Here is a 27,414-nt window from a genome sequence, read left to right on the forward strand (position 1 = left end):
TTTGTGGGGGAAATCTAAAGAAGATAAAATTCCCCATTTTCGATTTCCTTGTAATTCAAATTGGTTGGTCAGACTCAGGAACTTAACACTTTTAAGTATTAAGAGGAACATATGTAGGGAAAGATGCAAATCCGTGCAGGGTCACTGGCCCAAGGTATGGTTAATGAACTATGTAAATGGTCTGCTTTCCTGACTCGTTTTTGTCTCTGTTTGTTTTTATAGGTAGAAGAAGTGAAAAAGCACCAGCACTGTTTAGCATTTAGCTCCTCTGGACCCCAAAGCCAGACATACTACATTTGTTTTGATACATTCACAGAGTATTTAAGGTGGCTTCGACAAGTCTCCAAGGTAAGTGGTTGTTCAGCTTCTAGATGGCTCACGAGTTCCTCTCTGCTTTACCCAGTTCCAGAATATAGTATTATACTTTTTTTTTTGCAGATACTGCTAGTAGTTTGCAATTTTTAGTTTTGTAGAAGCTCATTTTGGCTGAAAAGTAGCCAATTAAAAAATTTTTAAGTGTGTTTGATTTGTTAGATTTTGTTTATCCTAAGGGGGAAAAGAAAGAATTCAGTGGGTAGACTGGCATTACTATCTTAATGCTATAGATAAGGAACATAGACTAAGAATATTTAAGGGACTGGCCCAGGGTAGGACAACTGCAAAACCACAAAATACCCAGAGAATTGTTACAAATTTCCCCTCTTCCTCTATTTTTTCATATAAGTGGTTTAATCTGTGCCATCTCCTTTTCACCAGTTCAACTTCTGCCTTTCGAATGGCTTACTTTCTTTTTGCTTCATTATTTTGACCATTTTATAGTCCCCTAATTAAATAAGATCACCATGACCTATGAAACGTGTGTGTGTGTGTGTGTGTGTGTGTGTGTGTGTGTGTGTGTGTGTGTGTGATGGAAGCTAGAATAACATGATGAATAAGATAAGTAAGTGTTGGTATTTCAGGTAGTGTGTGTGAAGATGATTTTACATCACGTTTATAGAATTGTGTGTAAAAGGGTGGAGTGTAGTACTTTGTGCCTTGGTTTTGGGTGTGTTTATGAAATAATGAAACCTCTCTTGGGTGCAGAAGCATTACTTTGGAATTTGCTTTCATATTTTTGAATTTATAATCCAGTTTGCTATCCAAGTTCAATATGATTCAGACTGCTGTATGATGTAATTATCAAGTGAATGAATAGGGAATGACTTTGTAAAACAGTTAATAGAAAATTCGAGAATAACATCTAGACAGACTTTGTGAAATACTGGCTACACTTGAATTATCAGGTAAAAACTGTGTTCTCTGAGATGACAAACATTTATGAACATTAGTTTCCCCTCCTTTCAGAGAGGTAGCAATAGAGGCAGAATTTGGATTGATAAGACTCAGAAGAATTCTCCTAACCTGGTAGGCAAGTGGAAGGGCAGCACCCTGCTAGAGAAAATGGGAAAGATAACATTTTTCCTACAGACGTGCATGTAGAGTTAATGTATTAGAGGCAATAAGTACATCTGTCTAGTTGTTTTAAAATTACTTTTGTGGTTGCAAATGTGAGGAGACAAGTATTAAAGAACACTGTGCTTTTATATTTAAGTGTTTGCATGGGTTCAAGGCAATAAGGCAACAACCTACACTCTGCTTTATTCAGAATAAAATGCCAAATTGTGGTCAGAGTGCATTAAATTTCTTTCTATATGGAGACCTTAATTTTTGTTTAAATTTTTTATTTTGGAATAATTTTCTATTTACAGAAAAGTTGTAAAGATAGTACAGGGAGTTTCCACGTAGCCCCACCCAGTTTCCCAAACATCTTCCATTACCATGATAGATATGCCAAAACTAAGAAACCAGTATTAACACATTACTCTGAAATAAACTCCAAAATTTATTTGGATTTTACTAGTTTTTCCATTAATGTCTTCTTTCTGTCCCAGGGTTTAATCCAGGCTACCACATTGCATTTGACTGTCATGTCTCCTTTGTCTCCTCTAGTCTGTGTCAGTTTTTCAGTCTTCCTGTGTTTTTTTATGATCTTGACAGTTTTGAAGAGGATTGGTCAGGTATTTTATAGAATGTTCTACATGGCGATGTTTTGATCTTTTAAATCAAATCCAGTGTCATAGTCAGCTGCTTTGCATTCTTTTTGGAACAGGTCAGAGGTATAAATTCTTAAACATGGATAAAGATGTGAATAAACATAAGTTATCAAGCTTACCAATGACAGATTGTTTTGATTGAAACAATAACAAAAAGATTAATAGGTATTAAGTTTAATAGTCGTATATTAGACATCCACACAATTGATAAGTCACTGTTCTGAAACTTGCAGGCATTTATTAAGCACCTTCTGTATGTTAAGTATGTGTTCTGTGTACTGGGATATAGCAAAGAACAAGTCTAATTCCCCTCTCTTGGGAGCACTTACATTGGGGAAGTAGATGGTTAATAAGTAAACACACAAAGAAAACATCAAATAATCATAGTGCTGTTAATACAAGTTATGCCAGAGTATAATGGAGGAGGAGTAACTCTTTCTGAGGAGGGGACATTTAAACTGGAACTTCAGGGAAGGAAGTATCCGGTTATTTGAAGATGTCATGGGAAGAGTTTTCCAGGCAGTCAGAGAAGATAGTGTGAGAGTGCTAAGACTGGAACACGGGATGTGAAGTCAGGGAAGGCAGGGGTCTTACGTTATAGAACGGGATAAAGAGTCTGGATTCTATTACTGGCATAATGGCAAGCCATTAGAAGAGTTCTCTTCCAGAAAGTTACATGATCTGACATTGCTGTTGTGTGGGGGACAAGAAGAGAAGCAGGGGGGTCTACTGGCCAGGAGGCTCTTAGGGTATATTCCAGGCAAGAGGTGAGAGGAGAAATGGAGAGAAGTGGATAGATGTGTTTTGGGATGTGTTTTGAAGATTGAGTGACAGGATTACTGGATAATTACGTCTCAAGCATGAGGAAAAGGTCAGAATGAAAAATGGCTTCTAGGTTCTTGCTTTGAATGAGGAGGTAAATTGTAGCCTCAGTCAGAAACCATAACAGTAATTAGACTTTTTATATTGGTACCTTTAAAACAATGGCAAAATACAGTTTTTAACTTCAAAGAGTTTGTTTCTAGAGAGACAGCAAAGAGGTGAGGCAGAAGAGGTAGATTATGAAACATCTCTTTAATGGGGTATGGAAACTGTTGATTTCTAATGCTGTTGGTGATCATAAAGGTCAAATGTTAGTTTGGTTAGTACTCTTCACTGTCACTGGTTGGCTAATATGCCATCTCCATGGTCTAATAGGGTAGTGTGTCTGGAACGAGGCTCTCTCTCTGATTATCCAAACCATGAACAGACGCAGGCACCAGGCCACTCAGTAGGAGAAGGTGGGGCATGGGAGGAGAATTGTGACATAGGAGAAGGTGATGGTGGCAAGGTGGAGGAGTGTTGGTGTGAGTTTCCTCGTCCACTGATTATTGTATTGCCGTTAGAAAGTGTCTGATGTGTAATGCAGCTGCAAGCAGATCATTCACATGCACATAGGTACACAAGGCTGCAGCTTACGTTTCACACAGGTGTGGGTAGGTGCTTCCAGGAGGGAACGTAAGCTAATTACCTTAAATTATGAGTATTAATAAGTAGTTAACTAGTAGTTGGCTGGTATTAGTGAGAATGAATTCAAATTAGAACCTTAACCTCCTTTCCCTTCAAAAAGGCTCTGAATGTTTGGAGAAGCCAAATAGTGTGGGAGTAAAGTTCGGGTTTCAAACTAAGGCAGACATAGATTCTACCATTCACTGGCCCTGACACTGTGTCGAAGCTTCTAAATTTTAGGCCCTCTCATTTGGTAAGGGGAATAGTAATAGTACTTACCTCCTAGGGCTTATGTCAAATATGCACATGATAGACTTATCCTATCACACAGTAGATTTTAACTGTGTGTGTGTGTGTGTGTGTGTGTGTGTGTGTGTGTGTGTGTGTGTGTGTATGAGAATGACTAAATAAGTAAAACAATTTTATGGCCATCATTCCGGCTGTTAACACTGATTGGCCAGATGATCTTTTTAAAGTATTACCTGTTTTTATGTTTATTTTAAGCTTATAAAGATGCACATATGCTTGGTTTATCTGAACAAAGGACCTTTTGCTGTTTTTAACAGCCACAGCACCTTTTTGGAGGTAACATAATTAGGGATGGCAGACATAGGGGGGAGAGATTTCTTCCTGAAAAGTCAGGAGTCAGGGACAGAGGGCACAACATCTTAGTAAATGCGTATTTTAGATACAGTGTCTTTCCTTTCTCCATTCTTAAAAACCAGATAAACACTTCGAAAGTTTTTAGAAGTTTGTACGATTGGTGAATTAAAGGAGAAATGAGTTGTAAGGTGCTGGTTGTGAAGAGGTTAGATATTACAGAAGGAATCAGTGTGAGAGCCCCTTATTTGGTTGTGAATCCCATATAAAACAGCCGTGCTCTTCTTTAAACTTCGTATATTAAGGGTGGTCCTGTGATCTGATCTTTTTCTTTAACTCAGCATCCTGGGAGAGTAGGTTGGGGTTACTGGAAAGAGGATATGAGAAGCTCGGTCCATTGGGGAGTATGTGCTTGTGGGAAATTTGGAGTGGCCAAAGCTGACTCTTAAAAGCCACTTATACTTTCAGCTTCCATTTCCACTGTCTCTGCTCTTCCTCATGTTTGTAGGCATTAGGATGTTATACAGTTTAGTTGTTCAGGGTTACTGTGGAGACGCTTTTTCTTTTCTTATTGAGAAACACAACATTCACAGAATGGATTGTCTATATATCCTAATGTTTATTTTTTTAAACTTTTTTTCTCTTTTTTGCATTATCTTTTAATCTTTTTTAAAATTTAAATTCAAATTATTAATATATAATGTATTATTAGTTTCAGAGGTAGAGGTCAGTGATTCATGAGTCTTATATAATACCCAGGGCTCATTACATCACGTGCCCTCCTTAATGTCCATCACCTCGTTACCCCATCCCCCCCCACAACCCTCAGTTTGTTTCCTATAGTTAAGAGTGTCTTATGGTTTGTCTCTCTGATTTTGTCTTGTTTTTCCCTCTCTTCCCTGTGATCCTCTGTTTTGTTTCTTAGATTGCACATATGGGTGAGATCATATGATAATTGTCTTTCTCTGATTGACTTATTTTGCTTAGCAATAATACCCTCTAGTTTCATCCACATTGTTGCAAATGGCAAGATTTCATTTTTTTTTTGATGGCTGAGTAGTATTCCATTGTATATATACCCCACATCTTCTTTATCCATTCATCTGTCATACATCCTAATGTTCAAATGAGATTCATTTTGATAAGAATCTGAAAGAAAAACAACAACAGAAAGAAATATCTGAGGTTCTGATTTTTAATGACCATCCGCACCTTAGTCTGCGTAGGAGGACAAAGAGAACCAATTCTGATGACTTTTAAATTAAAATGAATTAGATAATTAATTTAAAAAGAAAATCCTTTATTTTCAGTTTATGCTTCTGGATCTTAGGTAAAAGAGAAGTGTTAATCTTCTAATTTGGTTCATTTGATTTTGGGAAAATTTATGAAAGGTTATTAGATATGTTCTACCAAGATAGGCCTTTATATACTTATTATTTTTAAAATTGAATCCTAGCACTTAGTATTGCTTGCAAAAATAATACCCAAAGCAGTCCCTTTGGAGTTTTTGTTTTGGGTGGGGGTTAGTGGTAGATACTGTGAAGGAAACCGCTCCTTTGGGAGGATTACGATACTGATTGTAAAGTCATCCCTAAAATATTAATGCACGACACGCTTTAAAAACTCAGTAAACATTCTGTTGTATGCAGTGTAAAAAAGGGCTCTGCTCACCACGGGTACATGTCTTAAGCATGTTTTCCGAGTGATGGGGGGAAGGCTGGGAGTGATAGTGGAGAGAAGAACAGGAACTGCAGAAGAGGTCCTGTCAAATACACGACACAGGGGACATCACAGAAATGCTGATTTTGATGTCCATTTTTGTGGCCCACTTTTTTGGAGTGCATAAGTTTTAGACATGTTGATTAATCCTGTGAATTCTTTTCAGAGTTAGTCTTTATGCGAATCTGTAGCCTAAGCATACTTAATTTTTTATTAAGCCTTAATTACTTCTACAGCACTGTATTGTCCCACTTTAAAGTCTGTTTCTTTATTTCAGGGAAGATTTAAAAAGGGGGGACTCAGATCGCGGATTGGGTGTTGTGCGTGAATGTGTTTTTAATTTTTTATTATGGAAAATGTCAAATATTTAGAAGTGGACATAATAGTATAGTAACAACCACATACCTGTTACCCAGCTTCTACAATTATCACCTGTGAGCAGTTGTGTTACATGTGTGTTATATGGCCCACCGTGACAAACTCACACCCCATGGAGCAGCATAGCTTGTGCACGCTTCTCCCGCCTTGTTGATCAGGGGCTGACATGCAGCTTCCAGTGACTGTGGCTCTCATAGTGGCTCTCTCTCCTGTCTTTCTTCTAGTATTAACTGTAGTATTTTATTCTAGGCCTCTTGTGTTTTGTTTTGTTTTGTTTCTGTCACTGCCGTGAACTTTTTGGTTGCCTTGATATATTGGGTTCACTCTTAATAAGCATAGTGTAGGCAAGTCAGGGCCACATTTCATGCTGAATTAAAGATCACATGAAGTAATGAGTAAATATCACCCCTTTAAATCAGAATAAAGTATATGGTGAATCACAACTGAACTTTCGCTTTCACATGCTTAAAAAGAGTGTTTTTTTGGTCCAGATTTCACTCAAAGAATACTTCACTAACTCCTTGAGTCCAGTCATTCTAATGTAATAGGATTATGGTTTCCAACATAAAGATTTGTGTCATTAATGGAGCTGCAAGGAACCCTGAAAGATTAGTCATCTTTTACACATTATTTGCCTCTTAATTTGAAGTGTAGATTAGGGAGTATGCTGCTTTTTGTCAGCATGATTTGGAACCTGTCTTTTAGGGATTGTGCTGTAGTTGCTTACATTGGGATTATAATGGTAAGAGGCTTTGCTCTCAGTACGTTTCTGCTAAGAAGTCCAGGTGTTTTTGTTGTTGTTGTTGTTGTTCATTTGTTTTTTTTAGACACCTTCACTTCACATTTTATACCCATTCTTTAGATAGAGAATTAAGAGCTATTTGACCAAGGACAGTCTAGCAGATCTGTGGTAGAAGCTTAAGTTAAACCATGTGACACAGATTTTAGCTTATAATACGTCACCCCATCCCAAGGAGATTGTTCTTGTACCAACTCTGTAGTGAAGATATGAGAAAAATTTGGAAATCCAGTATATGAGCTGTTTGGGTACAGGAAGACTTCAAATAGGTAATGGGCAAATTGAGTTCTGAAGGATGAATAGGAGTTCACTACAAAGACAAGAAGGGAAGGGCATTTCAAGGAGAGGTGTAAAGTAAGTACAGAGGCACAGCTGTGTAAAATGTGAAAATATAGTCTTATTACAGACGTCCGAGCAGCATGAGAAAGAAAAAAAATAGAAGCTAGATAAAGTTTAAAAAGTGCTGGCCTGTCTATTTCCTGCTAGTTCCATGTCATTTCCTGGGGGAAATTTGATTATAAGTTACCAAATATGATAACTAACTTTCTAACATAGTAATGGATTTGTTACATAAAAGTTCATGTTAGTTCATGTTATGGAATCTTCCTTACTATGGATATGAGCAACAGTTTATGAAATTAGGGAATCTAGGAATTCTGCTTTGAATGATGGAATATTTTGGATTGCGTTAAATTTTGTTTTTGTAATACGTAAAACTGTGATTAAGTTAGTAAAATATTAAAATGATCTCTTTGTGGTTATAATTATGCTTCATCTTATTTCCACATTGCTAATCCTGTCTGTTCATTTTTCCCGTGGCAACTATTGGTTCTAAAATCCTAGGTAACGTATTCTTTTTTTTTTTTTAAGATTTTATTTATTTATTTGACAGAGAGAGACACAGCGAGAGAGGGAACACAAGCAGGGGGAGTGGGAGAGGGAGAAGCAGGCTTCCCGCCGAGCAGGGAGCCCGATGCGGGGCTCCATCCCAGGACCCTGGGACCATGACCTGAGCTGAAGGCAGACGCTTAACGACTGAGCCACCCAGGCGCCCCTAGTTAACATATTCTTAAAAAAGGGGGGTTTTCCTTGAATTCTGAGTCATTTCAGTTTAAAGCCATTTAATTGTATTTTCTCCAAAGTCTTATCATCCAATTTTATCCAAGTGAAAAAATACCTGGTTTGCTTACCATTCCCTAGCAAAAGAGGCATGCTTTTGTGAAACGCTGCCAACTTGTCCATTTACTGGGTTAGACTGATCCCCTGTGTCTCCATCTTCCCTCCCTGGGTCTTCTCACTTCCTCCCCCTTTTTTCTGCACTTTGTTGGAGTTACTACAGAGTTGCCCTGAGAGACATGGGGAGGGAGGGAAGAGAGAAGACTAATTCCACCCTTTCTTTATGCAGGGCACTCTTCTAGGCTCAACTTCTAGGTCAGGGTCTCAGCAAACGGAAGAAATGTGTTCCTCATGTGGATTTCATCTGTATATTGTTACTACCTTTAATAAAATACATTCTCGGTGTCAAGCAAGGGGCTTACAGCTATGTTTTAAAGTTGCAACATATTATTTTAAGATTGGAAAGGGCCCTTGTAAGAAAGTCATCAAAAAGGTATTATTACCAGTTGTAGTTTTCTGGAATAATTATCTTAATAGTTATTTGGTATTTTCTTTGAAAGTGTTCTTTAGTTGAACCTTAAATTGTAGCCATGATCAAATGCTCTTAGTTTAGGGACTTAGAATTCAAGATTCAAAAAGGACCTTCTGGACTCCCAGACTTCCTTCCCTCCTAAAAAACCGTCTGTAGTGTTTCGGACACCTGTAGTGTCTGACCAGACAGTTCTTCCTTATCAGTGAGCTGAAGTCTTTTCCCTGTGGCTTCAATCTGTTGATCCAGTTTTGCTCTCTAGTATAACACGGGATAATTCTATTTGATAGCCTCTGAATATTGAAGTTAGCATGATTCCTGTGCCCTCCTCCACCCCTTAGCCATCTGTTTTCAGGAGGAGCATCTCTGGTAGTTCCAGGTCCTGCTGTCACGTGGTTCCCAGATCCTTTCTTCAGCTGGTTTATCGATCTGCTTACTTGCAGATACCAACTGATGAGCCCGGAATATGACCATCATTTTCCTTGCTTCACACATTATATCCAAAATGAATTAGTTATTCATCCGTGAGGTTGACACCAAAATAAAAGGAACTTTTGTTTTTACCCCCAACTTGTTGATGTATTTTGTTAATAAAATCACTTAGCCTAATGAATCGATCTAGTAGTAACTGCAATAATGCCAATAGGAATAACTAATGTTTTGGTAACTTTTTCTATGTGCCAAGCACACTTCTAGGGGCTTTATACCAGCCCTGTGAAGTAAGTACTCATTACGACTCTACGAGGTCAGGTTTTATAACAAAAGAGAGAGTAACTCTGGAGGAGATACTGTCACATCTCCATTTTGCAGATGAGGGAACTAAGGTATGAAGTATCCAGCCCTGCTTTATGCAGGAAGTTCTGCTACCTTGCTCTTTTTTCTTTAATTGTACTTCCAATGTTTAACAGTGGCCTGAGGGAACAAAACAAACCAAGACTCACATAACAACTGAAATGTACTGAAAATGTCAAAGGGAAGTACTTCACATACAAGGTTGTCAACGGCATTCAGGCAGCTCAGTGGTAGAATAAGAGGTGGTTTGTCACACAGTCTGTTGTATGGGGTATGCTGCTAGGGAAGCCACCATGCACTGATCGTCCGTCTTCTTAAATGATGACCAAGACATATTTAAGAAATCTGAGGTGCTTTCTGTGTCATCCAAGGCAGATTAAATTGATTTTATTGTTGAGGGGACTACTGTTGTCTAATTCTTCAAAAACGTCAAGTATTGCTATCTCAGGAATTCACCATATATGATTAACCACATCTCTGTATCTGGTCATGTTAATATTATGAAGTTAAGTCATTTTAGTCTGAGTATTTAGACCAATGTAAATATATAAATATATACACTTATATTATTTATATAGTAATATATATTTATATAGTAAAAATGTATATATATTTATGTTTTATATATAATATATAGACTTTATAAAATAAAATATGAACTATATTCATATATATATATATATATATATATATATGTTCTTAAGAGTTTAGTTTCCATTATATATTTGCTTATCTTGGAAGTTCCCAGTATTTGTAACCCAGAGTATTGCATTTCCTACAACTACTCTGAAGAGTTAAGTTCATTTACCCACTGGTCTGATTTATAATTTCATAAAGTAAGGAATCATGGAATAATTGGAAAAATGTCAGTGACCTCTTTATGTCTAACATGCTCGACCTTGTATGTTAGATTTGGAACTTAAAATACAAAACAAGTAGCTCGTTTCTAATAGTAGAATCACTTAAGTATACGTTTACATCACTTCTTTTACCAGAAAGCTAGAATTTAAGTGTTTTTTGTGGTTGGCTATCTTTTCCCTTCCCCGTGGTCAGGGAGATGCCGCTTTCTCAGGTGGCCACTGTCTAAAGGGACTGTTTACACCTAGTTTGCCAATACGGAAACGAGGAAGGAACTCTGAGTTCAGATTTGATCTCCGCCCAAGCTGAGCTCTGTTTTTCTGTTGTTACTCAGAAACACAATGGGTTTGTGTGTGGGGGGGGGAGGGGGAGATAACGGCTGGGGTGACATGGGAGTGATCCTGGGAGGCTGTTGGTGCCATCTCCTCGCAGTTCTTCACTGTTGCTTCTGGCTCCGGGAAAGGTGGCGCCAGGTCTGCATTTCCGGTGGAGGCCATGCAACGAGCTCCCTGGACAAACGCCACAGTTCTGTCTGCTCTTGGTGGTGATGTGCAAGTCTCTGCCCAAGTGCCCAGGCAAGGGAGGGGAGTGTGGGTGCTGGATTGCCACAGGGTTGCTCTGAGCTTTGTGTTCTCTGCTCTGGGTGCGCTCATCACACCACTGTGTGTACCTTCTTGAATTACGGTCACGTAGGTGTCCGTGTCTCAAGAGACCAAGCTTTTGAAGACACACAGTGCCACCTCTCCAGGACCAAGTCTAGTGCCCGGTTCATAGAGGCAGATGATAAACATATGTTGAAAGATTCACTCGTCCCCATCCCCTCCATTCGCCTGGCAAAGAGAGGTCAGGATGCTGAGGTGGAGCTCTTACTCTAAATTTCTCAGTATTGTTTTTTCTATATTGTTATAGCCTGGTGCTTTAACAGGGCTTTAACAACATCGGCACCTTGCTTTGTTCCTGTTAGTGTATTTTAATTACTAATTATTAATTATTATTAATTAGTAGCTCCTATTAATGTATATATTGTAATTAATTTTATACCAAAGTTATCTTCACCTGTTGTTAAACAGATTTTATAAAATTGTAATGGTAGTACAGGATCAAGAAAAGAGATGTCATTGCAAAAAGGTCTGGGGTCAATTTAAGGCATTTCTTATATATTTGTAGAATTTTTTTTTTAAGAAATGATTGCATGTCGTAGAGCGGTGATAATTTGAATTTTATTAAAATTGGAAACTTTGGTTTGATATAAAGTAATAAAACTATTGATGAGGATGGAGTTGAAAATAAATTGCTAGAATGCTTAGCTAAAAGATTAATAAACACTCTCCTAAATTTATATTCTCCTCCCTAATGCCTTCCCAAAGCATTTTTAGGGAGTGAGAATTAAAATTAGGTCAGTTAAGAGGTTAAGAATTTTTTACAGAAGTCTAGTAAACTCCCCAGAGACTATCCCTGTAGCCAGGGCATAATTTTCCGAGCCACTGAAGGTTAGGCCAGAGCAATTAATGACTCACTGTGCTGGTGTGCAACAGTCTTTTACTTTACACAAGCAGAATTACTTGTACTATTTCAGCTGCTTTCACCCAAGCCTTTCAGGGTGATTTTGCTTAATTTTGAGCATGTTTGGCACATAATAAGGATAAATGCCCCTTCGCTAAAGTATAGTGGTAACAACAACAAAATAAGTCACATGAATGTTTTTCTAAACTTTCCCTTGCTAATAAAAGATGAGGACAGTCCTATTGCAAGGGAAGATGATAATTTCAAAAGCATAGCAAGGATTGGTTAGGATAGGAGAGATATCTTGGTTTAGAAATGCAACTCAGCTAACCAGTTTTGACATAAGTACCCTAAAGCCTTGCCAAGAAACAACTGAGGGAAGTGTTGAGCTGAGTAGCCTGTTAGAAATATCTGGAAGCCCAGTAGGTCATCTGAAAAGTTTGTCGTTCATATTATCATTTTTATGTTTACCCTGCAGTGTACTTTTGGGGAAATATTTTGAGGGCCAAATGAACTTTACCCCTCCCCCTCCCAACATGTTTACAAGTAATTTTGAAAAGAAGACAACCTGAGAAGGTCATTGGAATTCATGTTCACTTTTATGTGTCTTCCAGAATATGTAGGTTCATGAGGGGGAAATCCCATTTAGTTCCCCAACTCTGTCAGCCTTGAAAAAATGTTTTGCTGTTAATCCAGGCTAGCGCGGATTTCCCTAGCCACAGTTCCATTGAACCAATCTTCTAACACTTGAATCCCTTCATATGTAGTTCATGGATGGTCTGCGAGCCTCGTAACTAGTGTCATGTTCTGCCTTTGACTGAGCTTTATCTGTGTACTGCTCAAGGTGGCAGGAACCGTTGCCTGTGCTCTCGTCCTTTTTTTGTGTTATAGGTTTATACTGCGTGCAGCTGTGGATGTTGGTCAAGGGATATTTGGTCTGTAGAGCCTCTCCTGATTTTTTTAAAATGAGAAAAGTATTATTTACAGCAGCTTGTTTAATTCATCAGGGCAGGTACTATCTATTCCTCTTTAGTGATGAGGGAACAGAAGGACAGATAGGTGAAGTGACTTCTCCAGAGCCACGTGGCTTGGAAGTGGTAGAATTGTTTGTACGCCCTGAAAGTTGTTAAGACTGTGCCCTTTCTCCTGCATGTCAAGTTGCTTGGGTCTCAACTTTGTGTCTTCCACTGTCTTGATGTTGGGAGGTGTAATAGAAGTACCGTAGCTTTTGCCAAAAGGATTTTGTATTCTCATTGTGAGGTCCTTTAGAGATCCCTTTCTATAACAGATTTGAGGTGATTTCTGCATGTGCCCTTTTCTTTCACTTTCTAAATTTCTGTAACCTTTTAAGCTTTTCCCGTAACCTTTTAGAATTCGATGAGGTGCTCACCAAGTGGCATCACCGCTGCCCAGGTGGACAAGCTGTGGAGATAGGAGTGGGCAGAGCCCATGATGTTAAGGAATGGTGCCCCCCTGGGGCTTCACCCCTTCCCTGAAGTCTGTTTGTGGTCAGCAGATGCTGTCTGCTTCTCTCGAACATGCCAGACTGTCTTCTGTCACTGCCGTTCCTGAGGCTTAAGCTTCCCCTGGGAGAGCATCTGATCATCTTTGCTGTGGTCTAAGGGGTTATGTTATTATCTTATCATGGGAGTTAGAAGTACAGGTCCTCGTTAAACTCAGGTTCTGCTACTGCTCAAACTGGGTGACCATGGGCATGCTCTGTGACTCTGTTTACCCTTCATCTTTGAAATGAGGGTAAGTCATCACCACACTGAGTTGTTGTGAAGGTTAAATAGGATGGCTAAAGCAGTTAGAAGAGGGCCTCCCACAAGTGAAGCACCCCCTAAATGTTAGCTAGTATTATTGCTATTCCTGCTACTTTAAAAAAAAAAAAAAAAAAAAAAGAGTAATAAAAGGCTACTTGCTCTGAGGTATAGCCAGGTGGATTTCTGACTTATTCTTATTACTTACTTAGGTCTTTCCTGTGAAGGATCTTAGTTTTAATAGGTGCCATGTATGTGGATCACAGCTTCTTTGGGCAGTCCAGCCGATCGTTTTCTCACGTGGGAGTCAAGCAAATCTCTTTGTGGCATATCCCTGTGCGCCCAGGCTGGTCTGGGTGGAAGCACTTAAATTCCCCCCTTTTTGCGGAGACGGGGTGGAGGGGCAGCTCCTGGTAGCTTTTGTGGTCACTTTGGCAGCTCGCTGCCCTGCTGCTGTCCTTTCTGTTCTCGCTGCGCATGGCTCTTGCTTATTGTCGCCTTGTTAATGTGGCTTCTTCCCCCTTGTTTCCAGCAGCAACAGCTTGTGGTCCAGAACGAGGAAGGGAATCAAATACCACTTGACATGTAATCATTATCTTTCAGTTGTCTGAGGAGAGTATTTAGTGTGACGCCTCAGTCGAAATAGGATTTGTCCTCTTCAAAGTAGTCTCCGTGTGAAAGCATATGCTAGGTGGGTCAGATGCAAGCTGCTGAGAAAGCAGCGGGTGGAAATTGGTCCAGTGGCCATTCTTCTGACAAGTACTTTTTTCGAGGGTCTCACCAAGTGCTGAGCATATCAGGGTATATCAGTGAACAAAATAGGCAAAAATCCCTGCCCTTATGGAGCTTGCAGTCTAGAGACAGAGATTTTCAGAACCTTTGCATGCTTCCCATTTTGCTCACAGTGAAAGCTGGGGTATTTACAGTGACTGAAAAGACCCTGCCGGACCTGCTGCCCACCCCTACCCCCTTACCTTTCTGATCTCACTACGTACAGGGCATTCTCCCCTCCAACATGCCGGGCACATCCCTTTTTAGGGCCTCTACCCTTGCTACTTCCTCTTCCTGGAGTGTTCCTCTAGACACATCTCTTCAGCCAGCTTCCTCCTGCCCTTCGTGTCTAGATGTCACCCGCTCAGTGGGGCCCACCCTGACCAACCTATTTAAGGAGAACCAACCACTTTCCAACAGTCTTGACCCCCTGTCCCTTACTCTATTTTTTCCATAGTATTTGCTAATTTTTAACATATAATTTACTTATGTACGAAGGCAGGGATCTTAATTTTGTTTACTGAAGCATACCAAATGCTTACCTAGGCCAGTAATTGGCACATAGGAGGTATTCGGTAAACATGTTGAATGAATGAAAATGAAAAGTACTCTGGAAAAAATTGTGAAGGGAGTATTAGTTTCCAAATTAACAAAACCTTGGTGACTTTAAAACAACAGAAATGTATGCAGTTCTGGAGGCCAGAAGTCCAAAATCAAGGTGTTGGCAGGACCATACTCCTTTGAAGGCTCTAGGGGAGAATCCATTCCTTGCCTCTATCTGCTTCTGGTGGCTCTAAACATTCTTTGGCTTGTGGTCCGTATTACTTCTGTCTCTGTCCCCATATGGTCACATCGACTTCTCTTCTTCTACCTCAAAACACCGCCTCTCTCTTAAAGGATACATATTTTGTCATATAGGGTAATATTCACTCTTACCATATAAGATAATATTTATAGGTTCCAGGGACCAGGATGTGGAAGTCTGTGTTTTTGTCTGCCTCGCCTCCTTTTTTGGGGCCACTGTTCAGCCCGCTAGTTAAGGGGATCCCCTTGATGACAGGAGGAATTGTTGCCCCTGGTGTACCGCCTAGTAGAACACCGAATGCAAAGAAAGCCAGAAGACTGCTCTCATCCATTTTCTTCTTTCACTGAAATTTTAATTGAAATTACATTTTTTTCCCAAGGTAAACACACATACCCATGCACACAGAAGAGCACAAAGGATATTACAGTTTCCATGTACTTGTCTTCCCCAGTTGTTAACACATTTCCATAGTTCCTTCCTATCTTCCCATTCTTATTTCCCTTCCCCTCCCGACCCATATAGAAACAATTGCCATCATTAATTTGGTATATGACCAATGTAGGGTTTATGTGGCTAATAGTTACTGTTCCATAGCTATTTATACATAATATATGGAGTCCTGTGTGTTCATGTTTTCTCTCCTGGCTTCAGAATATATAAATCCCAGAAAAGGCCTCTGGTTAGCCTAGCTGGGGTCACATGCCAGTACTTGTTGGATCAATCCGTGGGTTCAGTGGATGGGGTACTCTGGTTGTTCAGGCCTGGAGTACATGCCTATCCCTGTAGCCAGAGGGTCAACATGCTTTGTTCGAACCTCTGTCAAAATTCCAGGATCCTGAAGGGTTGCTATAGGAAGATATGGAAAAAGGATTTGGGGTAGACGAAAACACAGATTTCCACTCAAGTTTGAAGTTTGAGCTTGTACATTAGGACCTTTGGGAAGCCTTCCCTGACTTCTTAGATCATGCACTTACGATTACTGTAATCATTATCATGTAGTACCTAATTTCCCTCTGCTTCTCTTGAGGTGTGCTCACTCAGGGTGGAGACTGTGTCTGCTTTGTTTACTGTTGTACCGCAGGTGATAGAAGGCCTGGCACGCCCCTACATGCTCAACGTGTGTACACCCTCTCTTCCTGTAACAGGTTCCTGTGAGCGTTTGCACCTGCCTTTCAGGCCCATTACATTCCTCATGGCTCTTTTCACATCTTTTAGTGTATATGGATGATTTGGAAAAAAAAAATCCCCTGTTTGGGATTTCCTTCCTTCCTTCTTTCCTTCCTTCCTTCCTTCTTTTTTTGTGGAAAACAGTTTCTTCTTTTTCTTATTTAATAGTGAAAATTCAAGGAAAGATAGAGTTGCTAAAATGCAGACTCAGACTTTGTCTTTTTTTTAAGATTTTATTTATTTGCCAGAGAGAGGGAGCGCACACAAGCAGGGGGAACGGCAGGCAGAGGGGGAAGCAGGCTCCCCGCTGAGCGAGGAGCCCGATGTGGGACTCGATCCCAGGACCCTGGGATCACGACCTGAGCTGAAGGCAGACCTTAACCGACTGAGCCACCCAGGCGCCCCTGTAAAGTCTTCTGAGTTGAGCCCTGCCAGGCTGTTTTTATCTCCCTCTCCCCTTAGTTCTCAAGTGTGCACAGTAATTTCTTTCTAACCTCAAATACGCCATCAGCAGAATAGGTTGTATGCAAATTTGCTTCTGAATACCTTTTTAGCACCAGGAGAATTTGGATTTCAGTAGCTGTAAGATGTGAATCATTCTATTTGGCAGTAGCAGCAATACTAATAGTGGCAGTACTAGCAGTCCCCGTGTATTGAATGCTGTCTCTGTGCCGGCTGGTAGATGTCCGTATCACCCTTACACCTGTTACACAGATGCGAAAACTGCAGCTCGGAGGGCTCCGTGATCTGTTCATGTCCTCTCAGCTCCTAAGTGGGGGAGTTGGGACGTAAAGCTGCACACGGACCCCAGAGTCACACTCCTGAGGACCATGCCCTGCTGCCTCTGTGACTGGGAAAGAGAAAGCTAGAGTTTGGTAATGGAAAAGGACATCATACTGATCACAGATAAGGAGTGGTGTTTCTGCCATAAAGCTTTGGTAAAGATAAAGAGCACGAGGGAGAATCAATCCAAATCTTAGAACAGTATTACCGTGGCCTCTCTGGGGGAGAGAAGGAGCCAAGGTGTGTGCAAGTGGGGCTGAAGCCACACGCAGAGGCTTAAAGTGGCACTGTATGACTTGGAATATTGGAGAAAGCATTTGAGAAATACAGGTCATCCAATGCTCTTTCTGTCTCTAGCATGCTAGTTGGTCTGTGGCCCTGGGACTCTGGCCACGGTCATAGTCATTCAGCCAGGAACGCTTTGAATATGTGGATAAACATTCAGACATAAAATAAATTTTACTTAGAATACTTGTATGAAGCAAAGCCCAATGAATTTATGAGCATCTCATTGAAGCTTTGTGGGACAGACAACCCAAGAAGTTGAGAGCAAGCAGACAGTGGAATCTGATCATATGCTACCATTACTATTAAAGACGCGTACAAGGCCATCGATACTACTATTCTTTATTTGTGCTGTTTTAAATCAGTATATACAAGGGCTTTGATAGGTTTCATCTAGACCTTAGTGTCTATATCCTAGCCCTGAGGTTACTCTAGAGTCTTGTATTATTTAGCTCTGAATTCTCTTACCATAAACGTTTTCAGGAACTTAACCCCTACGGTTGGAGGAGATTACTGCTATCACTGAACCTGATAGGATTAAGCTGTGCTTTTTGTAACCTGTCTCCTATACTGGGTTACTGTAAGTACCTTTCAGGCAGGGACATTGTTTTCTGCTTTTACAGTACTTGACTCGGTTCTATGTTAAGTAAATAGTCTACTGGTTTGTGTTTGGACTACTAGTGCTAAATACTGGTTTATATTTGGACTATTAGTGCTAATACTGGTTTATATGTGGACTACTAGTGCTAAATGCTGGTTTATATTTGGACTGTTAGTGCCACTTGTACAATATGTCTGTGTTCTCAGTGGGGTTATTGTATTTCTATCCATAGAGGGCATCTGTAGGATAAATGGATGGTACTAAAATCAGGCTGGGTTTTATCCCCCTCCAGGTTGCGTCACAGCGCATTAGCTCAGTGGACCTCTCGTGTTGTAGCCTGGAGCATCTGCCTGCCAACCTCTTCTACAGCCAAGACCTCACTCATCTCAACTTAAAACAAAACTTCCTAAGGCAGAATCCCTGCCTACCAACTGCCAGGGGGCTCAATGAACTGCAAAGGTGAGCATACAGAAATGGGTAGCCTCTGATTGGTATTTGAATATTCTGACTTAAAAAGCTACAGTGTGTAACCTTTCTCTTTCAGAGGGCAGGGTAATAGGACTTTATGGAAGTGAGGATATTATCAATTTCATTCTGGAATTTTTTTTAAGGTCCCTGCCTTTGAAATGAATGATTTATGATATTCATTGACTGGACAGATTTGTGTAAGAGGGATATTTCTTTTGAAAACACTTCTGTTTCCTAACTGATCTACAAATGGGTCTGTGAAAAGTTTGTTACTCGGTGTGTGACTTCTGAACTACTGAGGTTTGGTCAGATTAGATTATTTCTTTTGAAATTTATAAAAAGTCAGTTTCTTCTGGGAAAAGACATTTCCCCACCAGTTTAAGAACTAAGGTTTAAATCCACTAATACCAGGGCATCTGGGTGATTAGTGTATAGGTTTCAAGAGTCCAATGTTAAAACAGTATGCTTTATAACTGGAGAGAAGGGACTTTATTTGCGTGTACTTAAAGCAGATTTAAGAATTTACTGTATTCATTTCCTCTTTAGAGCAATGACCATTCTTGATTCTCTGGTAAATTAAGCCTCTGATACTTATATATTAGTTGCAGTACACGAGACTATAACTGCAAAAGAATGTAACTTTTAAATAATGAATTGTTCATTTGTTCTAAATGACTGATTATGATCCGAGATTAAACTATGGTAACTTACCATTGTGATTATGTGTTCATGGTTTTTAATACCCAAAAAGAATAACCCAGTGAGTGTTTATTATAAAGTTTGTGTAATGTGTAATTGGAAAAGAGAAGAGTATTCTAATTGTCTTTTCAGACAATTGTGAATAGTCTTCTTTGATGCACTACCAAAACTTGACAAGTGGTCATTTCTTAAATGTTGGTTCCAGTATGGAATCTTAAACCCTGTTGTTAAACTTGAAAAAAGTTCTTTTACATTAGGTTCTGTTGACCTTTGTTGCACTTTGAATGGGTCCTTGCCCGTGCATCACTTTATTTCATTAATTATTGGTCCTTTGGGAAATACTAGCTCATTAGAAAATGGAGCTATTCCAAATGTTAACGCATTTTATTGTGCAATTTCAAGACACCACAGTTGTTAATATCACCACTGATCTCATCAGAAAAATCTTTAAGTATTGGGAAGTTCTCACGTTCACGGTGGAAGCAAGTTTTCCAAAATTTTGATGTTCATTTGGAAGCTTGAAGGCTATCCTTGGCAACAAATACCGTCAGTTGTTTTTCCTGAAATGACCTTCTCATTTCATTGTAGAGAAAATGTCTGCCAAATACCCAAGTCCGAATAGTGAATTTGTCAGTTGTTCTTTCACGTAAAAGTTGCATTCCATGAATTGACTAGTTTGGCTCACAGCTCAAATAATCATACAAGTGTCTTCTTTGAGATAACCGTCATACTTTACAGCAAAGGTGCTTTTATCCACAGATATAGAGGGCCAATCAGGAAACTCTGAAAGAACTACATAATAAGCAGGGGAGGCTGTAGCAGTGTAGGACGTTCAAGAACTTGGTATCATACTCTTGAATCCTAAGACACCAGCAAAGGGGCATCAGAATTCATTCAAACCGATGCTCCCATTTTAGAGATGAGGTGGATGGAGAAGGTAAATGTCAATTTCAGATTAATGGTTACCTGTTGTGAGGCAGTTAGGGGGATAGGATTAGGGAATGGTCTGAGGAGGGTTTCAGCTATATCCATATGTTTATTTCTTTAAAAATAGAAGCAAATATGACAAAAAAAATTAGATGCAAATATGACAAAAATGTTAATATTTGAAAAAGCCGAAGAGTGGTTGTTTGGATGATCATTATCTTTTGTATTTTTCTATTTTCATGTTTCATAATAATTTCAAAATTTAAAACCTAAACACAAAGAAAATCAAAGTGCTTCTAATTCCATAAGGGAGTAAGATGCTCCCAAAGAGCCAGCCAGCATTTGTGGACTAAACAAATAAATACCCAGGTATTTGGGTAGGGTATTTGGGGCATTGCCCTGCTTATTATTTAGTTCTTTCAGAGTTTCCTGATTGGCCCTCTATATCTGTGGATTCTGCATCTATAAATTTCTTTTCGGCCCTTCCCCCCTTCTCCTGTGCTCCCCGTCCCTCAGCACACGGCCTGTCCCGCAGCTGTCCGAGGAAGCGCTTCTCCGCTCTCACGCGGACAGCGCAGGGACAGCGCAGGGAGCTCTGCAGAGTGGCTGCCTCCCTGTCATTTTCCCGCTGCAGTTCACCCTCGCTAGTCTTCTCGCCTGCGGGGTTTCCTACATTCCTTGCTTTTGTTTCGTAGTTTAAAAATTTAAACATTTTCCCCAAGTAACATCCTATGTAGATTTTTTTAAATCTTAACAAACAACAAGACTTATAATAAGAAATATGTGCCGGGAACTCCCACCCATCCTTACACCCCAGACCTCTTCCCCAGGCAACCACTTTTGAGTCTTTTGGCTCTTTTTTGCAGTTTTCCTGCATCTTCCGAAGTACTCTTTATATACTGCTGTTTTAACGTTTTTTTGTTATTGGACATTATATGTTGATTTATTGCTATGGAAGGTGAAGATGTAACTCTCTTACCTTGTCACCCCGCATGCGCGCACCGCTGCTTCTGCCATCTGCTCGGTGTAAGGCCAGCTGTCCGTTTTGGAGCAGGGAGCTGTGGCCCACAGCCAAGGCACTTTAAATGCAGTGACTACATTTCCTTTCTTGTGCTGGCTGGAGAGTAGCCTCTCACGTGTGTACTTTTTTTCTCTAGTGTTTCTAAGTTTTCTGACAAAACTCTGACATTCTGACACCTTTTTCTTGGACACTTCTTTTGTCCTGGAGTCAGGGTAGCTACCTGCTCTCTGGGCCTGCTGCACAGCTGGTGTCCTGGGATGACCTTCTGTCATTTTCCTGGTAGTTCTCATCTCCCCCGTGTCGGACCCGTAGTTTGCTGACAGCTAGTAACTTGAAGAAAGACTTGGTTTACTCCCTCTTTTTAATGGAATATCTTCCTGAGAAAGGAGACACGGGAGACCCAATTTATTAGACACTTTACATGTCTGAAAATATTTTTCTCTCCACTTGAGTGGTAACTTGGCTGGCTTCTAGGTAGGAAAACAGGGTGTCCTGAGAATTTTGAAGCCGGTGCACCATTATTTTCTAGGTTCTACAGTTGCTATCAAAAAGTGTTATGCTATTCTGATTCCTCTCTTTACAGGTGATCTTTTCCCCCCTTTTGTTTGCTTTTTTGTTTTGTTTTGTTTTAAACAACCTCCAAAAGATTTTAGGATCTTCCTTTTATGGCACTCTATTAATTTCAGCCACTATGACGAACACTTGATCTAAAAAAATTATGTCCTTCAGTTCTGGAAAACTTTCCCATTATGTTTTTTTGATCATTTTCTCCCTGACCTTGGTTTTCTCTTTTCTTCCTCTGAATTCCTGGAAGTTCGGTGAGACCTCCTTGTTTCTTCTCTAATTCGCTAATTTTCCTAGCTTTTTGCTTTTAATGCCCTACTTGACAGGTGTCCTCTATCTTAACCCTTCTGAAGTTCTGTATTTTTCAAGAGCCCTTTCTTATTTGTTTTTAATTTGTGTACATTTTAATAGCACTCTCTTCTGTTTTTTCTCTTCTGTTTCTGAGGACATTAAAGTTATTTATTTATTTATTTCCTTCTTGCACTGTCAGTTTCTTTTTTTTCCTGTTTGTGTAGGTGTCTGAGTTTTGTGTTAGAACGTAACTATTTGGTGATCCTTTGCTCTCTGTTCCTATTCAATGGTGAGTCACTGAAAAGTGAGTTGGCTACTGAGATACATGGGCAGGGCTTCACCATACAGCTGCCCTGCCATGGCTGTTGGGGGGTAAGCTTGTGGTTTCACTGGGGAACTTCCAAAGACAGTATCTGTGGATCTTTTCCCTGAGGCATGTCAGTTTTACTTGAGAGGAATCCTGTGGTCTTCTGTGTGGGCAGTGCATGCCAAGATTTGGGAAGCAGAGTGAGGCAGAGAGCTGGAATCTCAAGGTTAGAGTGTGGGTTTTTAATTTATCCCTGTTTTCAGAACAGTGTTTTCTACTGGGCCTGATGTCTTTGAGCCAGAGACTCTCCAGTTCACTTTCTTCCAGGGAATAAGCTGTGTTCTGCTGGAATTGGGGAGAGGATCTGGGGTCTTAACTCTTCCTTGTATAACCTCATGAAGTCTTCTTGTAGAAGTATAACAAAATCATAGAAAAGGCACAAGTATGAGTATACAGTTCGGTGGGTTTCCACAGAGTAAACACATCCATGCAACCAGTACCTATATTGAGAAATAGAATATTACTAGCACCCCAGAAGCCTTCCTGTGCCCCTCCTCTAATTAGAGATTAGGTCAAAAATAATCACTATCTTGACTTTTAACACCATAAATGAGTTTTGCCTGTTTTTGTACTTGATATAAATGGGTAGTATATAGTGGTGTCCAACTTCTTTCATTTATGTTTTTTTAGAAAAGCGAACAAAGCACATGAAGTTACATATTATTAGTTTGTTCTTTGTAGTGTGCAGGATAAAGCCATGTCTTTTACTTAAGGTAGAAGATTTTTTTAGTTTTACGCTGCAGCAAAGGTTTCTGTTTCTTTCTGTTGCTTTATGCCTAAGGGAGATAGACCGAGGGGACTTGGTGTGTGTGTTGGGGAGGGGGTGGTCTGAGCACCTGCTAAAGCTGCTGTTGTGTTACCCTTTAGAAAACAAATGGGCTTTAAACCAGTTTTTTTTCCTACCACATACTACTACCCCCATTGTCCAAGAAATATTTTATTGCAAAGTTCTCAAAGTAATAAATTTGTAAGTCTAGTATAATACACATACACACACACTTAGTGCTAGGAAATGAAATTATAATATAGATTTTTAATTAGCAATAATCGCGCCTCAGATAAACCTCATTGGCTACGATACTGCCACTGCGCAAAGCTATAATATAGATTTTTAAACTCATATACTCCAAAAAGCATTAATGTATCTTTTATATGCTGATACAATTAATATGGTAGATTTGAGATATGCCATATATTTAGTTGCTTATTTTTATTTGTGCATTTAAGGAATTTGTGCTAATTCTAGTGCATGTTTCACAGTGAATATGTTAGAGAGGTACCAGAGGGGAACTTACTATGTTTTTACCTAAGTCTCAAGGAATGAATTTTTAGATTACAAAGTTAGTTAGGGCAGATATCCAGGGAGTAACTTTAAGTATAGTGCATTTATAATAGGTAGGAGTTCCGTGACTTTTCTCTCTTAACCACATATCCCCTTAATTTTTCTTCCTATTGGAAATTCTTGCTTTAAATAAATGAGCTGTTTTCACAGAACATTTACGTTGGTATTTCCAGCCACATTCTAAATCTGGAAAGATGGCATGCTGATGTACACACGTAGGCCAGCAGTTTCAGAGGGAAAACATTGTTCTTGGAACGACCACTGTTTGTTTTTCCTTTATTGGCATTGGAACTCTTCAAGCTAGTTTTCAAAATATAGAGGAGAGGCAAAATCAGAGTAATTTTTGGTAGTTTAATGGTTTCTTTCCTGATTATGTATGTCACTATTAATTATGTATTATTTACCTCTGTTTTATTAATAGATAGAGCTTCACTTACATTAGCTACATTTTCATTTAGATGACCCAGATGGTATTAGTACTAAGATTATTATTATTTGCAATGGAGAATTTTTTTAAATAAAATATAATACGTTTCTTTGTAAAGTCAGTGAAGAGGACAACTTTTTTGCTGTTTTAAATTCGAGGAATATAACTTTCCTTCCCATGTCTTAAGTTTATTGTTTTTAATACTGTAGTGAAGCCATATGAACTCATTTGTACAAAATTATGTTAGCGTTCAAACATTTTCTGTACTGATACATTTAGCTCTTTTAAAATTACCATTTATTAAAGTTTCGCCGGTAGTAATATTGCATTGAAGGATCTAGAGTTTGTAAGAGATGACAGATCAGAGAGTTCTTTTATGGTGATAGCCAGTGCAGGTTTACAAAGAGCTGTGTAGAAAGCAGACTCAAAAGCAGAGTTTGATAGTAGTAATTTGTATGCACATGTTTCTGTAGCTGTGTCCATGGTACTTGGAAAATTTGCCACTACATTTGAACTTAAATGCCCTCATCTTAGATAATTTTAATTTATTAATCACTTCTGCCTGTCACTTTTGTAGGTGAGCCTGTGTTTTAATATTTGACAAATGGATGATAATTAAAACACACTTCAGTTGCTTAATTCTATATGTTAGAAATTAGACAAATTATGTAATAATTACTCTCATAAATACAAAATGATTATGTTTCAGTTGTGTTGATGGCTGGTGATTATCTGTTACTTCCATCCATTAATAAGGGAAGTGAATCTGATTACCAGCTCTTGCTATCTGTAGGTGAGTTGGTATAGAGAAACAAAGTTAGAGCTAGAGGGTCCCAGCAAGTTCTAGGAATGGAGTTGATTTTTTTATAGGAGGATTATTAACTTTAACTTCAGTAGAAGTTGGCATTTCAAATTATTTGGTAAATCGTGTATGTCTGCAAAATTATTAATGTGCGTTTTTACCATACGTGATCCTGAAATAGGCCAAAAAAAAAAAAAAATCCCCTCAGATTTACCACCATCAGCCTTTTTTTTTTTTTTTTTAAACATTCTTCTTTGGATACTGAATTTTGTTGTTGTTTTGTTACTATGCCCCTCATAGTTTCACAATATTTGATGCAATAGTTAAAAAAGAGCCTGCTTTCATGAAGATGTAATGCCTAGGAATAGCTGTATTGCTTCAACTTGTAAACATTTGATGTTGCATTTAATTTTTGCCTGAGTGACTTTCAGCATAGGTACTGTAAGGAAAGAGTTGACTTCGGCCTGTCACCTTTTTTTTTTTTTTTAACTGTTTTCTGTATTTATCTTGTTTGCTTTGAATTCTTAGGGAGCAGGGATCTGTTCTTCCTCAGAGGGAGGACCCACTACCAGGTGGGCCATTAAATACATACCTGGTAAAGGAATGAATATGTGAGTGAATAGTGCTGGGAATCGTCTTGATTCGCTCAACACTGGGTTAAGTATACCCCACTTCTTTGCAAAAGGTATTTGTAGCCACATGTGGAAGGAAGGGGGACTGGTAATTTATCATTATGTTTCTCTTTGGTTGGAGGTAGGAGGAGAGGACAGCCTGCGCCGTGAGGTGATTCAGAAAAGATTACTAAGAAAGGGATTTGTAAGACAGGATTTGAAGTTGGAAAAGGAAACATTAGATTTTAAATGGACCGTATGATATTGGACTTACCTAAAAAAAAATTTTTTTTTACAAGTCTAGTCACCGTTCTCTAAACATACTTCACGTTCACCTTGCAAGGAATGTGCCTCTCGTGCTTTTCACCCACCAGACCCGAGCTCAACCCAGTGACTCCTCCTCCCCTTCAAAGCACATTTGTAATGACCTTTGTCTCTTGAAGCTTTTTGTTATTTCCCATTTCCATGTGACCTTTTCATCTTCTGAATTGTTAGTTTCTCTCTTGGTGCATTTACCAAGTATACCTTTTATAGTTAACATATGAAAACTTCACACATCACCATCTATATGAAGTCCTTGAGAACAGAGATGGAGTTTCCTTATCTGTCTTCCCTCTGTGCTGCCCCCCCCCCCCGTATTTAGACACAGGATATTGTGTGTGTGTGTGTGTGTGTGTGTGTACGGCAATTGTTAGTTTTCTCACAACCAAGGATAATCAAAGAAACGTGATCCTAAAACTTTCAGAAAAGAGCATCCAAAAAATGCTTTGAACAGTAGCACCATTTGGTGTATTTAGTGCTTGAGGTGACAATTTTAAGGGGACAGTAGTCCTTTAGATTGTAGATCGGGGCACCTGGGCGGCTCAGTCACTGGGCGACTGCCTTCGGCTCGGGTCATGATCCCAGGGTCCTGGGATCGAGCCCCGCGTCGGGCTCCCTGCTCAGCGGGAAGCCCGCTTCTCCCTCTCCCACTGCCGCTGCTTGTGTTCCCTCTCTCGCTGTGTCTCTCTCTGTCAAATAAATAAATAAAATCTTTAAAAAAAAAATGTAGATCAATCATTCAATCATGTTACATTATATAGCACCTGGAAATCAATTTCAAGGAATTTAGGAGTAAGCTTGTCATTGTGTCTTATGGGCTATGGTATAAAATGGGTATAATGTAACCTAAAATAAACTAAAGATTACAATTACCTTTGGGTCAAGGAGAGCGTGAAATAAAGACTTGGAGGAAAGAAGTGATTTGATCTTTGTTTAAATGTGAAATGTGTTTTAGCCAAAAAGAATAAGAGGGATTGGAGGGGGAGGGCGTGAAGCAGGGATTTTTCAAATGGGAGAACAGTGGGGAGAAGGAATGAAGTTGAGTGGGGTGTGCAAGTGTGTGGGTGGAGTAGAACGAAAGCCTTGAAGAAATGAGCATTGAGAAACTCATAATTATGCCTGGAATTTATCAAGTACCTTCTTCTTAGAAAGCTCAATTTTCTACATTTTTAATCCCCATGGAGTGGAAAACAAATGACCTTATTTACTACTATGTTTTTTGGGGGATCTTGGCATTCCAGAGCTACAAAGTTATTCAGGTTAATTATTTACCCATACCAAAAGTTCCCATTTCCAGGTTTTTAAAGGAAGAGATTTTAATATTTTTTTCTCAGTAATTTCTGAAAACTCACTTTTAATGGGAATAGTGATGATTCATTAACAGTAAAATATTTTTGCAGCTCATTTTCCGGACTTAGAACTGCAGTACTTGGGGTGTCTGGGTGGCTCAGTCGTTAAGCGTCTGCCTTCGGCTCAGGTCATGATCCCGAGGTCCTGGGATCGAGCCCCGCATCGGACTCCCTT

The 27,414-nt window shown here is 39.4% G+C and overlaps 1 protein-coding gene and 1 pseudogene across 1 annotated transcript in view; one reads left to right on the forward strand and one right to left on the reverse strand.

The window, feature by feature from the left end:
• PHLPP1 (PH domain and leucine rich repeat protein phosphatase 1) overlaps window positions 1-27,414 on the forward strand; it is a 216,776-nt gene that overhangs the window by 120,201 nt on the left and 69,161 nt on the right. The window contains exons 3-4 of the mRNA XM_027576176.2: window positions 223-348; window positions 18,343-18,509. Coding sequence (XP_027431977.2) covers window positions 223-348; window positions 18,343-18,509 — 293 coding nt within the window. The remainder of the gene's footprint in view (window positions 1-222; window positions 349-18,342; window positions 18,510-27,414) is intronic.
• LOC113913436 lies at window positions 23,315-23,485 on the reverse strand (annotated as a pseudogene).

Source organism: Zalophus californianus, chromosome 14 (assembly GCF_009762305.2).
Source record: "Zalophus californianus isolate mZalCal1 chromosome 14, mZalCal1.pri.v2, whole genome shotgun sequence".
NCBI classification, from domain to species: Eukaryota; Metazoa; Chordata; class Mammalia; order Carnivora; family Otariidae; genus Zalophus; species Zalophus californianus.